This window comes from Ischnura elegans, chromosome 4 (genome assembly GCF_921293095.1).
Source record: "Ischnura elegans chromosome 4, ioIscEleg1.1, whole genome shotgun sequence".
Lineage (NCBI taxonomy): Eukaryota > Metazoa > Arthropoda > Insecta > Odonata > Coenagrionidae > Ischnura > Ischnura elegans.
The window spans coordinates 5,200,887-5,216,507 of NC_060249.1; the positions used below are offsets into that span (position 1 = coordinate 5,200,887).

The 15,621-nt window shown below is 38.1% G+C and overlaps 1 protein-coding gene and 1 long non-coding RNA gene across 5 annotated transcripts in view; one reads left to right on the forward strand and one right to left on the reverse strand.

Moving 5' to 3' along the window:
• LOC124157013 (tetratricopeptide repeat protein 7B) overlaps positions 1 to 15,621 on the reverse strand; it is a 168,509-nt gene that overhangs the window by 35,332 nt on the left and 117,556 nt on the right. Inside the window, exon 16 of the mRNA XM_046531478.1 lies at positions 10,083 to 10,226. Within this exon, the coding sequence (XP_046387434.1) occupies positions 10,083 to 10,226 (144 nt within the window). The remainder of the gene's footprint in view (positions 1 to 10,082; positions 10,227 to 15,621) is intronic.
• LOC124157014 lies at positions 3,704 to 8,172 on the forward strand. 4 transcript variants are annotated; one of them, XR_006864511.1, is made up of 6 exons: positions 3,704 to 4,199; positions 4,633 to 4,853; positions 5,112 to 5,309; positions 5,405 to 5,822; positions 6,091 to 6,295; positions 6,437 to 8,172. It is a non-coding gene; the product is annotated as an uncharacterized LOC124157014 (long non-coding RNA). The 4 variants fall into 4 exon arrangements; XR_006864510.1 differs by having other exon boundaries at positions 5,416 to 5,822; XR_006864513.1 differs by having other exon boundaries at positions 5,416 to 5,554.

Consider the following 15,621-nt stretch of genomic DNA (forward strand, 5'->3'; position numbering starts at 1 on the left):
CTTGTGAAAAGTACAGCATGAAAATTAATTACCGTATTTGACGGCATATAAGACGCACTTGTTTTCCTAAATTTGGTCTCAAAAAAGTTACCTGCGTCTTATATGTGAAGGACACAGGTTAACTTTCAATACTGAATGCTATTTTTAGCCCGGATAAAGGTCTAGACACACACAACATTTTCTACATCTACCATAATTATTTTATCAGGTTTAACTAAATTTTTGCCAACAAAAATATAGCTCAAAAGAGAGAACTGGGGTGGTTTCCTTCCGACACCGCACCGTTCCCGTCAAAAAGTAAACGAAACTAGTAGCGCTCGCTCCACCCTCGGTACGGAGAAGCAGGGAGTAGCACATAGTACAACATTGTACTACTCGTTCAACGTATGACGCCCGACACACGTGTCGGTATCGGTGCTTAAAACTGTTTGTTTAAAAAAAATACCCTGGAAAATATGACTACAGGAAACAAGAGATAAAGCTATACAATTCAGTATAAACTAGGAGTGTTAAACTACGCCAAAGTGCATGGAAACAGAGCAGCAGCAAGGCATTTCGGTCCACCACCTACCGAAAAAATGATACGTACTTGGCGACTGCAGGAAGATCAACTGAAGACTGCTAAAAAACAAAAACATAACATTCGATGCCCAGCTCCATCTTGTCCTGAACTTGAAAATGCCGTAAAAATGTGGGTGATATAGATAAGAGGAATTCTGGGATAAGTGTTTCAACCAAAATGATAATCAATGAGGCCAAAGGATTTGCAGAAAAACATGGGAATCAGAACTTTTCAGGGTCTGACGGCTGGTGCTACAGGTTCATGAAAAGGCAAGGCTTATCAATGCACACCAAAACAACTATTGCACAGAAAATGCCAGCAGATTATGAAGAAAAAATACTAGCATTTCATAGGTTTGTTATAAATGCACGCAAGAAAACTTCTTTTGAGCTCGGTCAAATAGGAAATATGGATGAAATTCCACTCACATTTGATGTACCATCCAACAAGACTGTGAGTATTAAAGGGTCTAAATCAATAACCATAAAAACCACAGGTCATGAAAAATCCCAATATACAGTAGTTCTAACATGTTGTGCTGATGGGACAAAATTACCGCCGTTTTTCATATTCAAAAGAAAATCTCATCCGAAAGAAAAACTTCCAACGGGTGTAATTGTTCATGTTCATCCGAAAGGCTGGATGGACGATGCTGGAATGAAACTGTGGTTACAGAAGGTATGGGCGAGGCGAACTGGTGGACTCTTAAGAAAACCCTCTCTTTTGGTTTTGGATCAGTTTAGCACCCATAGAACTGAAACCATAAAGAATAAAGCGAGAGAATTAAAAACCCAGGTAGCTGTCATTCCTGGTGGACTGACTAGCCAATTGCAGCCTTTAGATGTATCGGTGAATAAGCCATTTAAGGAAAAAGTGCGAGAACGATGGAACAAGTGGATAGGAGAGGCACATCACGCCCTCACACCCTCAGGTAGAATGAAGCGGCCCTCTATTTCACAAGTGTGCGAGTGGGTAAAAAGATCTTGGGAGGACGTAAAGGCTGAAATAATTGTGAAGTCCTTTAAGAAGTGCGGAATCAGTAATGCTCTTGACGGAACAGAAGACGACTCATTATTCGAAGAAGGTGATACTAGCGATGACGGAAACAGTAGTGATGACGATATTCTCGTTTTCGATGATGATGATAGTGCAAAGGATTTTTATGGTTTTGAAAGTGGTTAAAGTCTAATTTCATGATAGGCAACGTTTTCCTTAAAATCTGTGTTTTTTATTGTTTCTGCTTTATTTTGTATTATGTTTGATTGCTTGCCATTCACTCATTTACTCATTATTGAAATTTACATACCATGTTCAAAATAGCTTGCCGTTTGTTAATTTTCCTCAATAAAAATATGTTTGGTAATTGCATTCAATGATTGTTTATTTGGCTTTTACGAAACGTGAGAACTAAAAGAAACCACATTTTAAGTTATTGTGGTACTGCGCTGTCGCCCGGACTATTGCAACATTTTTTCCTTGTGTGTGGCCTTCTGAATAAGGGTGCATCTTATATACGTGGTGCGTGGAGTGCCCCAAGGATCCATTCTAGGGCCACTATTATTCATCATTTTTATTAACGACCTACCATCTCATTTGCATCAGAGTAAAGTCATTTTATATGCTGATGATGCTACCCCAGCTAGCACACTCTCCGACGTTTATGTAAACGTCCAAGGCAACGAAGCGGCAACAGTTTATACTTTGACGTTGCGCCGTGGATGATGGCAACATGACGGCAACGCGTTGCCGTGAAGTTGCTCAGTTTGGACGGCTGCTTCATATCCTATTTTATGTGAATGCATTCGCTCTAATTAACGATCTGCTGTAAATGAAATGTTTTACGACTTACGCAATTATCTTTGCATAATGTGTTTTATGGGATAAGTGGTATTTATTCGACGATTTTGTGGATTTATTAATTAATATGTCTCCAAGTCACTCGGTGGCGATGGAAAAAGATTGAGATAATATAATATAAATGTCTCTCAAGGTTGATGGATCTCTGGATATTCGTTATCATCGAAGTGATATTACTTAAATACGATTGATAATTCGATGTTGTACCGTTACGAATTCCTCCTTTATGTGAAATTTAAGACTCAATCATATCGTCTGCTCACGACGGAGGCCATCCGAGACCATCATGCGCGGAACGCGAAATGCACTTCGGGAAAAACGGAAGAATCCGTTATCCGCCGCCACAGTGAACTAGTGATGGGCAAAGTCGATCATTTTAGTGATTCAATCATTTTGACTCGAGTCACATAAATGATTCAATCAATTGATTCAATCATTATGATCGAAAAGACTCAAATGAATCAAGATCGAAAAGACTCAAAGGAATCAAGATCGAAAAGACTCAAAGGAGTCATGATTGAAAAGACTCAAAAGGAATCAAGATCGAAAAGACTCAATCAATGGATGTAATAAATCACTTTGAATAATCGAATAAATACTGCCTCATCTGCGAAGAGCATTGGTAACGCTGATTGCTATCCATATTATCATTTCATATACTATTTTAATTGTGAATTCCTAGATGAGTAAATTAGATTGAAAAAATGAAGGAAGCAGTGTCATGAAAATATTTGGGAAGGGGAAACTGCCACAGTTTCTTAACACTAATAAAATAATTTCTAACTATAGTTGATCAAAATATAACACAAAATACACCACACAATGCATGAATCTGATCTGCAGGATAATTTTATGAACGGCACAATAAAATATAACCAGCTTTAACTTCTACTTCTTAACGTTCTCCTACAGGAGTCATCTTAATATTTTCCTTTTACGTGTATTGGTGTTATTAATACTGATAACTGCTGGAAAACATTTAAGAAAAAGATTACACAAGTATTCAGTTCTTCATAACATAGTATTTAATTTTATCACAACTATTTCTGCCCTGACGAAAAGAGATTAAGCATCAGTCCATGAACATACGTATGTTCATGCATCGGTCGTTCCAAATTTTGAATCAAACCGGAAACCGAGATGATTGATATGAAACCGGAAGTCGGAGTGATTGATGATTGATGATCGACTTGTTTAACGAAATGAATCATGAGTCATTTGATTCACCTAGTGATTCAATCTTTTTGATCGAATCGTTCATGATCGACCCATCACTACAGTGAACACCATCATGGCATCTTACAATTAGTAAATTTGTTGATGTTGTTAATTCGTGCTTTGAGTTCGTCGTAATACTTTTCTTCTTTTTGAGTAGTCGAAGGACGGTTATGGTTCACTAAACCTTTAAATAGCTTTTATCAATAACTTTCATTTTCACATAAATTGTTCATTAACTTCATCCATCAAACTTAACGTGGTTTCAGCTTCTCCATTTTCACTTTTCATTTAATTTCATCTTCATATCCGATCACCATATCCACCCGTCGTACTTTAGCCTTATTATATTCGTAATTTTCACTGACGTGAATTTTCGTTTGTAATTTTCGCTAACGTAAGTTTTCGCGAGTGATTTCAACTCCTGTTTAATCGTGATGATAGTGAGAAACAGTGTTCGGTGGTTATAAGAAGTTTCTTTTGACTTTGGGAAGGGCAGTGCAAGTTAGAAGCCTCTTCGAGGGTTCAACCACCGTATTCCACCATGACTCTAGGTCTATGAAAGGTAAGTCTAGACACAGTTTACTGTCGTTCATTGTGAAATTCGTTAATAGTACACTTAAGTTTTCATTACCATTGCATTAGTTCTGTTGTATGGATTGATGGATGTCTGGTGAGTGCTCTTACTGCGCGTTTGTTGGTTCACAATGGCACACTTCAGTTTTTCTTTCCGTGGAGTGCAGTATTTACTGCATGTTGGCGAGAACTCACCCCCTGTCAAACACCCTTGAAATTTCGAGTATAGGAGCAAAATTTAGCGGAATTGCTGTGAGATTTTTCCTCAGTTACTGGAGTATACAATCATTTAATGCATCATTCTTAACTAGCCATCATTTACAATAATTAACTTTACTTTCAATTGAATTTTATGATCCCATGTTTTTTAGTAACTGAAGAGTGACTCCTCATAGTCATGTTTTTTTCCCACCTTTTTTCAGGATGCCTTGGCTTGTGGTAATATTTCTTCCGCATGAAAAATGTACTGGCCTCACAGTGCAGGCTGTTACGTAGTCATGGGTGAAATTGGAGGCAGATAAGGTTATTGAATATTACCCCAATGAGAGCTATAACTGGTCCTCAGTGTCACAGGTCATAAAATGGTTCTCAACTCCGTGAGGAATGGGATATCTTGGGCGTGAAGTTCTGCATGCACCATTTGGTGAGTTAGGGACAATATTTGTGAATGTTTGTTAGTTAAAAATGAGGATTAACATTTTCGACTTGCAAGAGCAGGGTGCTGTTTAAATGTATTCATAGGAGTTGTTTCATGGTATGTGTGAGAGCACTGACTTGGATGTACATGTTACTAGTTTGCTAAGCCAAGTATTAATTTTTTTTATTTTAGTTAATTTTGACATTGAGTGCATGCTTTGACATGTGTGGCAAATGGTGAAATTGTAATATAACTATCTTCCAGAGTCTGTTATGGCAGCCATTGCTATTGAACAGAGATGGCTACTTGTGAAGATTCAGATGTGGAGGCATTTTTTTGTTGCTGAAATTTAAAAAGACTGGGAAAGGAAAAGGACAAAAAAGAATTGAAAGTATCCAAATATAAGTAATTCTTCATCAATGGAGACTGATGATGATAGGATACTGAAACCACCATCACCAGGTAAATATTTGCACTTAATAATTTGCTCTTTTGAGTGCTTTAGCATGTGCACATATAAGTGTAAAGCTTATCTATTCTGTTTTATGTTGCATGAGTGCCTCCTAAGAAGGGAAGGTTGCACGTAAAGATTCATCAAACAATGTTGGAGTAAAGAAGCCTGAAACTTCTCTATAGAATTGCAGTGTGTTTCTGAAGAATCAGTGAAGTCCAATTGTTAGAACCTGGTGCACCCAATGAGTTCAGGGGTAGGGATGAAGATTTCTTGGGATTTGCACCAAGTAAGGCTCTCCATATCTCCTCCCAACGTTTCCACAAGCAACTCACCCATCGTCTTTGGGGATTCAGGAATCCTAGGTTGGATTCCCAAATCGTGTGATTTCTGAATCCCTGAAGACAATGGGTGAGTTGCTTGTCGAAACGTTTGAAGGAAAATGGAAGACCTTACCCGGTGCAACTCCTGAGAATTTTAACTGTTATTGTTTGCTGGGAAAGTGCCTGAAAGAAGAGTATTTGGTTGGTATTTCACTTAAATTGTCAACTGTTTGACTTCATAGCCACCTTAGTATTGATATGCTCATGGTACTGTTTATAGATTATCACTTTGAGTCATGAAACTTAAGTTATGGTGCCATCATTACCTCCTTGTTGATATTTAATTTTATGATAACAAAGTTAATTACACTGGGATGTACTGAGAAATTTTAACATTTTATACCAATATGTTCAATGGTACTAAGGAATTACCATAGATAATTAATTGTCTGGTCATCTCATTTTTCAGATTTGTTTCATGAAGGAAAGATCTTCGAACATCATATTTAAGTGTAGTCAGAACTATCAAAGGGTACTGGACTTTAAAAAACTGTCAACGACACGTGTTCTACCCTAATATAGAATGAGTTGGCTGTTTCTCTCTTTGAAGGGCCACTCAGAAAATATGATTGCCTTTGAAGTGCATTTTAGCTCCATTATAAATGTCATATTTGGTGAGTATTTTGTAATCATTGGTGCTTTTGATTTACTCTTCCCATATCTTGGAATAGAGTTGAATGAAAAAAGCTTAAGTAAATGGAAATGCTTTTAAGTGTGTCAGAGTAACATCTAATCCAATTATAATTACTTTGCAGAGAATGTAAAAGCCAAAAATGAGCCTGATTTGATACAATCAGCATGAAAACAAGCATCAGGGAATGATTCCAGGCCTCAAAATACGGAACAAAGAAAGGGAATAAGAAACGAGAAAGTGTTCTGAAAGGCAGCTGGAAGGGAATCTCGAAGAAGCATTATTCTTCCAATTTCCTATCTCAGAACCTGCTAGTGTGGAAGGGCAGTTTGGCTTGTTATCTCATAACATGATTGTGGGATAAGGTGAGGTCAGCATATGATGACTGTTATGACAGGCACAGCCAGATATGCCATTAATACTCCTGGATCTTTGTCTCACAAGGGGAGAGTAGGAATGTTTCTTTGCCTTCTTAAATGCCATATTTTTTTATGATTTTCAGAATGCCAAATGCTGGTAGGAATAGGTCCAAGTTTGGTTTAATAGCCTTTCATATAGTTGAAATAAATTAATTTTAGTTCGTTTTTTTCCGTTGAACCTAACTTAAATACTACAGAATGCCCTACCCTTAAACAGCTCCATTGGTGAGGTGGCAAAGGTTAATCTTATTCCATATATGGAGGCATAAAATGCTGTAGCAATGCTAGGGTGCGCTTGTTGCAGTGATCTGCTTCCTTATTGTCAGATAACTTAGCAAGTTCATATTATGGCATTCATAATCACGCTTGCTATGGCAGTGAACAAGTGAATGTGTAAATTAGATGAAGAAGACTTCTTTAAGAATAACATTACCTAATTACCATGTGCTGATGTTCACTGTCACCACAAGCATGAATGTGAATGTCCTAGTATAAAATCGCTGTGTTCCATGGCAATTTGGAAGTTTATCACTAAAAGGAGAGGCCACATTAAAATGTGCACACCAGGGTTGCTATTGCATTTCATGCCTCTATGCTCGGAATAAGAATTCAATATATTATGTCAGATACAACTTTAAAAATATTCCCTTGCCCGTCAGAACCTGCTGCAATAGAAAATTTGAAAATAAATTAAGTCAAGACTCAACGAAGTTGAATGCAAGTTTCTGTTAAGACCTCAACCCATACGGTACAATTAATGATGTAAAACTAATATTTGTTGATTCTTTATTTTGATATTGGAGTAATGCATGAGATGGATTGTTTTTGGGTAGTCATATACATTCCTGTTTTACTGTGTAGTTCTACCATATCATGGCTGATCTTTTTGTCAACTATTCGTATGAAGGTTTATGTTAAAAATAGTAAGCATTTTGAAACGTAAGCATTATTTTTCATCCATCAGCACCATGGGATGTATTAACTGAATTATAATTTGGATTTTTTGGCCTTGCACCTACTCCTGCTGTTATGTAACTATGATCATGTGAATCCCATGCTTGAAACTATTTTTCATGAACTACTTAAATGATAGGTGGTACTTCAATTCATTATCTACTAATTATTTCAAAATTGTTTTTGGGTAGTCTTATACATTCCTGTTTTACTGTGTAGTTCAAACAAAGCATGGTTGATCTTTTTGTCAACAATTCCTATGAAGTGTATTATTAAGAGAAGTGTGCATTTGGAAACGTAACTGATATTTTTCATCCTTCTGCTACATGGGATCTATTAACTTATGTTTACTTAGGATGTTTTTGCATTGTACCTTTTCATGCTGTTATGGAGCTTTTATGGTATCAAATTTTTGTGTCCTGTTTGTAATGTGTGTGTGAATTAACTTCTCTAGTGATGCAATAAATATGATATGTTATTATCTAAATTCTGTCCATTATTCATTTTTATAATAAATCCCGATCTAGTAATTATTATTTGAATGCAATAGAATAGCCCGCCGTGGAGTAGCAGAATAACGTAGTATCAAATTAATCCGCCAGGTGGCGCTACCGGCGCGTTGCTGCTCAGTTAGTTCTTAAATTTGCCGGTAGGTGTCACTGGTGTCTGTGACGTCATCGAAAAGAAACTGTTGCCGTATTTTTGGTGACTTTATATGAGACTTTTGCCCCTTCGTTGCTTCCTCGTTGCCGTCATGTTTATATCATCATATTCAACCGTTTCTTTACCGTTGATGGAAAGTTGCCGTAATTTACGGGGCAACAGCCTTTCTTTTGCTAGCTGGGACTACTCTGAGTTTTGGTAATAAGACAGGGGAGGTGATTGATATGGCACGCTCATCAGTAGCACAGATGATTGGCTGGTGTAAAAGTAATAACTTAAAATTGAATGGAAATGAAACATGTTTTTTAAATTTCCATCACAAAATTAGTCCTCCAGAAACGAGTCCTCTACTTAAGACTAATTCATCAACAGCCATTCAGCAGTCTAGCTCTACAAAATTTTTAGGGTTGAAATTAACTGAAAACCTTGATTGGCAATATCATATTGAGGATTTAGTTAGCAAAATGGCAACGGGAATATATATAATTCGCAAATTGGCTCCAACTACTTCATTAGAAATACTGAAATTGATATATTATGCCAAAATTCATTCTCACTTGGCTTATTGTGTAGTTTTATGGGGAAACACAAGTGCTGCTGCTAGAGCATTCTCTATGCAAAAAAGAGCCTTGAAAGTTATGGCAAATGTATCCATCAGGTCTCCTGGAAAGCCATTATTTCTAAAATATAATATAATGACACTACCAAGTATGTACATTTTTTACTGTGCATTATTTGTAAAAAAGAACCCTACCTTATTTTTACCAAACTCCTCGGTTCATGACTATCTGACCCGTGGGAGTGAAAATATACATATCTTACAACAATTATGTGCCAAAAGAGGTCCACATCACTCTGCCTCGCTTATTTTTAACAAATTGCCTACGAGTATAAAACATATTTCAAATATTAATGTTTTTAAGACAGAATTAAAAAAATTTCTACAGCCTAAGGGTTATTACAATGTAAATGAATTTTTGTCTGATAGTTTATGACAACATGTATGTTTTGATGTCCTCCCTGACAATGTTCTATGTCACATGTTTGACCCATAGAACAATAAAGATATTATTATACCAGTACGTCTTATATGCCGTCAAATACGGTAATTACAGCAAAACTAAGGCCCATTCAAAGGAACCACTACTAGTTCAGGGATGTGTTCACCATTCAGAAGGCCATAAAAAATACGACATTGAAAAAGGCGGAGCAAGTTTCGTGGTCTCCCCTTGTAAGTTAAAAATTATATACCGCTCCAAATTTTGCGATGCAGAATATGCATCCTCACTAATCCATTCCCAAGCAGTGGTTTTGACATAGTTATGTAAACCACCCAGGGTTATATTTTTAGAGGCACTGAAGATATTGTAGATTAAGTAAAATATTTATATCATCGCAATCACTCTTCAAAAAACTTTCAGATTATAAAGGGGTGAACTCAATGCACCCAATCCTTTGAGCACGATCCAAGGCAGAGGGGCTGATGGATGGGGCCTCGGCATTCAGCAGATGAGAGCGATTGGAAAACTTCTACCATCCCCTCGACTGCATGCGCCCAATTATACGGCAACGGAGAGTTGGGGTGTGGGTAAGGGGTGGAGTTTGCTGGCATGGAGGGGCCGAGTGTATGTTATCGATCTCAGGGACATAGTAGTGTCCGCCGTGGTCTCGCACTCAGCAAGCGACGAGGAACAACAACAACAGAATCCCAGAGAGAGAGAGATAGAGACTTACGGCATGCATCACTTGGTGTGACATGGGCGAAATGGTGGCGGCCTCACGCACACAGCTCTCTGCGGGGGCCGGGTAGTCGAGGGCGAGGAACAGGTCAGCAATGAGCAGCCAGATGCGCAGCTGCAGGGAGACACGGTGATGGCACTGCAACGCAATGATTGCATACTAATGAACTATGAGTAATTGCTCAATGCCCCTGATACATATTGAATCTGTCATTCTAATAACAAATAAATCCATTAGCATAATAACAAAATACCCAATTAGCAGCATAGCTGTCACATTATTAATAAATTAGAATTTTGAATGCACATCGTATGTATTTGTACAGAGTTTTGGCAGGTGTTTCAGAGAGAGATCCTTCATCTCTTCCTTAAAAGAAATGCATCTCACAACCGTAGCATCAAAAGTAATACAGTAAACTCTCGATTATACGAAGCAGGATTTTACGAAGTTTTCGATTATTCGAAGTGATATTGCGGACCCGGCGAAAAGCCTATGCTAAATACATGGCGCTATTCGATTATACAAAGTTTTGATTATACGAAATGTTTTGAAATTACGAACCTCGGCTCGGTCCCCAGGAGCAAATGGCATTCGTTTATACGAACTACGGCGAAATATTTGTCAACAAAACTAGTTACGCAGACATAGTTAGCTAAAAAAATCAGCACTTCCGACTGTGGTCCATCAAGTGTGAAATCGTAAATGATAGTGCAACTTTGGAGAGAAAGTGTTCGCCTAAAACCTCACGGAGGGAATTTAAGGGAAGTAGGATTTCGGTAAAAACATCGTGACTGACATAATGCCCCTATTTACGCAAGGCAGGCTGCTGTGAACGTACTTTGAAGACTACTTGACAACTTTTCGCCGAAGCACTTCGAAGGGTCCCTAATCCGGGACTCTTTCCTCGACGAGCTCACCCTCGCTGGCCCCTCTCTTCGACCCTCAGAGCGGGGGGCCTCCCTCCCCAAAATTGACCGCTCTGACTGCATTTTGAAAATCTATCAATCAATGCCATCATCAAAAAATAATTGTTTGCATCGCACTCCTGCCAATCAGGCATTCAAGTACGTCTGTGAACCGTGTTTCTGCGATGAGAAATAACGATTTTGTTAACTTCGCTAAAATGGCCAAGTTAATAAAATTGTTATTTTTCATCGCAGAAACACGGTTCAAAGACGTACTTGATTTCCTCCACTACAATCGCAAATTTCTGGAAATCGGCCGGATCCCCTTTGATAGCGCATTATGAGCATGTTTTCAAGGTTGGTAATTGATACAACTATCCTACTAGAAATTCTACTGCTACAATATCACGGCTATGGTTGATTTGTTACGTTATACCTTCAGGAAGCTGCAGCGGATGAAATCGCGGAGGATATTAGAGGCTTGAAAGATTATTTTGAAAAATACTTGGAAAAAGCAGGAGCACAGCGCGCAACATCAAACGATTATATTGCCCTAGACGATGATCTCCAGGCTTGCGACAATGCGACGCCGGTGCCTAAGTCGGAAGAAGCAGCGGCCGGGACTAGTGACGACATGGAGTGACGACGAAGATGAAAGTGTGGAAGTAATTTCACTAAATAAAAAAGAAGTATACGCTGCCCTCCAAACATTAAGATATTTTGATCTGGCTAACGATTTAGATCCCCAATTTAATTCCCATTTATGCAAGTGAGAAACCATGGAGGAAGCGGCGATGGAGAAGGGCAAAAAGCAAAAAAATAACAGATTTTTCTGGGTAATACCTTTTCGTGTATATATTAGCCTTCCTGAATAAACAACTTAAATATCTTAAGTATTGGGCTCTATTTACCACCAACTTATTTTCAAGGCTACTCATAATGAAGACTCACTTCTAACTCTAACCATGAACTTTCTTCCCGCGCGCCTCCCCATTCTCCCATACTGAGAGATCTTTCTTTCCAAAGTCTTTGTTTACTCCCTCATGCAGTCTTCTGTTGATCTTTCTGACACCCACCTTACGCATCCCAAACCCCTCCTTCCCCAGCATTTCCCATTCACTCCCTCCCATCCATTCTTCCCTCCCTAAGGTGACTAAGCTCGAGTGCGTTTTAAAAAACACGCCCCCCAAACGTAGACTGAGGCAGAGCTGAAGCCCTTTCCCCACCCTTCTTTCTCCTGCCCCTTCACCCCTCGTTATGCTGACCAAACTTCTTTCCTCGTTCCACTCTTATTCAATCCCACCCCACTGGGAACGTTCTCGGACTGTGGAGAAGGGCATGGTTCATCTTCACCTGCAACGGGGGTAAGTTATTAATCGGAGAGAGGCTGAAGAAGTATCTTCCACTATCGGGAAAATGGTGCCATGCTTATAATTGTCTCTCTTCTTCTCTGCTGACTTTTCAATTGAAATTATTTTCTTTGCTCTTTCCACACTATATTTATTTACGATTATGGCGCGACTATTTTTTAGTGCTAAAACTAAGAAAATCTTTTCTCTTTGTCAATGATCCTTTGCATAACTTTCAATACGGCGGAGAAAGGAACACGAAAACTAAATGAGGTGAAGGTACAGGTTTTTACGAGTCATTTTTGGGAATTCACGCAAGTGAACCAATACTTCACACACGTTGAGAAATGATGAAACGTCTCTTGTAGGAAAACAATCATTGTGGATAATAAGGTTTGTCTCCTTACTTCTCCGATAATGGAAGATGTTTCTCCTGTCGTTTTCCAGTTGCAACCTTGCTGCGGTTGGCATAAAAGAAGAGAGATATACAATATGAACATAGCACTTTACACCCCGTATGAAGAATATGGTCCTGATGAAGAATAAAGTCTTTCATAGCAGCGTCTGCAAAGATGATGGAGCACAGTAGCCGGATGGAGAACTGAAACAGAATTTACTTCAAATATTCGCCAGAAGATAATCATATCCTACGTAATTTATGATCGTAATTGAATCTCAATGAAAATAACTAATTGAAAAGATAGCACATTCAGCTGAAAATACGGAGTAACTCGAAATATTAACTTACGAAGGTTATTTTGGAAACGGGTTAAGACCCTCGTTATTCTTTTTTTTCTCGTCAATGAGCGATAGAGGGCGACATAAATGGCGGTTAAGCCCTTAGAGTATGGTTAGGCCGGCTGCCGCTAATATTTCCGTGGGTGCTGGAAACAAATATCTATCTTCCGCTTACTGAATAGTTTCCATTCGCTCCTAACCACAGATTTATAACATTAAATTCTTATAATAAACATTGCAATTCATTATTTGATTATGTTTTCTAAACTGGTCGGGAATTTCTTAAGCGATCGTTGATATTGAAGTATGCACAAGAAATGGGAAATTTATGGTGGTATAATTATTTAACGATCTTTCACAGCATAAATCGATAACAAAAAGCCTTTTCTAAGAATTCTACCATAAATAACCACCGAAAACATTTAAATAAGGCCACTAAAGACAAAAAAGGGCGGAAGAAACAAAAGCAAAAATTTTTTCGTGACTTATGAAAAAGGTTTGAAATTACGAAACTAGATTTTACGAAGTGCTAATTTCCCGGTCCCACTGACTTCGTATAATCGAGAGTTTAGTGTAACTAATATTCTCTCCCTTTAACAATGCCTGTTGCAAGGAATTCATTAGGCTAATTATGATACAATGAAATGTTATGATATTGCATAGTTACAGAAAAGTAATTTATGTTTTCATATGTACACATTATGTACACCCTTTTTCTTATGAGCAAATTCATTCATCTAGGGCCACTTTTGTCATCAAAATCCTATTTATCATTATCAGCACCAAACCCAAAAATGCAAAAGAATCACCTTCATCACACAAAAAATTAACTTCCACAAAAGTAGTGTCACACAATCAATCAATTAATTAATGAACCTACTAAGGGTGTGCAGTAGTTTGAAGTGAAATTTATTCCCCATGGAGGCCATTCTCCTTCCATGGGCAAATTGTGAGGCATTGGATTGGGAGGATAGAAGGCAAAGAATTACATAGATATATGAATTTGTCACGAAATTTTAACCCTGGATAGCTGATGCCAGAAGGAGCAAACAAAAAATATATGCATCACCGCAATCCACAGTGGCACAGGTAGTGCTGTGCAATGGGAAAGGTTAAGCAAATCATACATCTTACTAAATAATGAGGGATGATTGATTTCCATGGTTGACACAATTGAGCAATTGGGAGGTTACACCCAGACAATACCTTACAAACTATTAACAAGTTCATCTGCCCTTTTAGTCAGTAAATAAGACAAAGGTGTACAAAAAGCACCTTTTCCATATGCAAAAAAATATATGAAAAATATATAAATTCACAACAAGATTGAAGTATAACACTAGAGAGAAAACACACGCTCTCCCACACCACTTGCAGATTTTCTCTAAGGGACGAATTTCTGTAGGTCTCGACCATGCACACACATGAGATTGTGAGTTGTTTTTTTTATCACGTGATAGTGACCCTCAATCACACTGAGATAAGTTAAGAAACCTGTGCTCAAGAATCATCTCCTCAGATGGGAGAATAATTACTATTGCAAGCAGTTGAAAGCAATCAACATTTTTAGCATTTTAAATTTCCTACTCTGCCAACTATGAGACCTCATATTGTCATACGAATGAATATTGACAAACATAAAAAGTTCTGATCAAAATGCCCATCAATTGTAATCAACCGATAGGGATGAAAACTGACTGGAACGATTCTAATCAGCACCTAACCCCCCAAAAGTGAGTGAGCGTGATGCAGACATTGTTAAAATGGGAAGAGGAGTGAGTCTCCTCCGTGAGAGCCAAGGGGGACCCAATTAAATCCTTAATGAGCAAATGAGCATGGAGTGAGAGAGAGCAGAGGAATGCTTTTCTTCCTTTGTTTACACCTTTATAATGTTGCACACACTGGATCACATATTGCACTTCCACTTCTTTGCCTTCCTTCTTCTGCTCAGTCCTATGCCCTTTAGTATCATTCATCCATGTACTTGGCCACACAAGGGAAATGGCTTTAATGGGGAATTCACTAGAGTCAGGCATCTAACAACGGTACAATCCACAGTGGCAGGCATGAAACACCCATTGGTGCCTTCCATATGGAAATGAGCCACACACCACACAAGCATAACCAATTCAAGCAGAAAGCAATACATAAAAGTCAGGAAAGTCATGTGTAAATGCTCACGCACGGCAAGGCTATTGTGTTGTTTCAGGAGTAAAAAAGGTCTGAAATGTGTAACAAAATTGCATTTGATATAAAATGAATTGAGAATTGAAGAGACTACTAAAGTGGATGTGAAACATGCAGCACACACATACCTGCCAAGTGTAACAATAATATAAATAGGTACCACCCTAAGTACACCATTTTGAATACGTATCAAGCCCAATAATGAAATAATTTAATACCTTGACTACATAATAGAAAAACTTCACAGCATAGGACATGCACATAATATTTTTCCACACTTGTAAACCTCATGAAATTTCACATTAAAAACCAATGAAAAAAATAACTAGTCTTCAAAATTTGGCTGACGTGAGT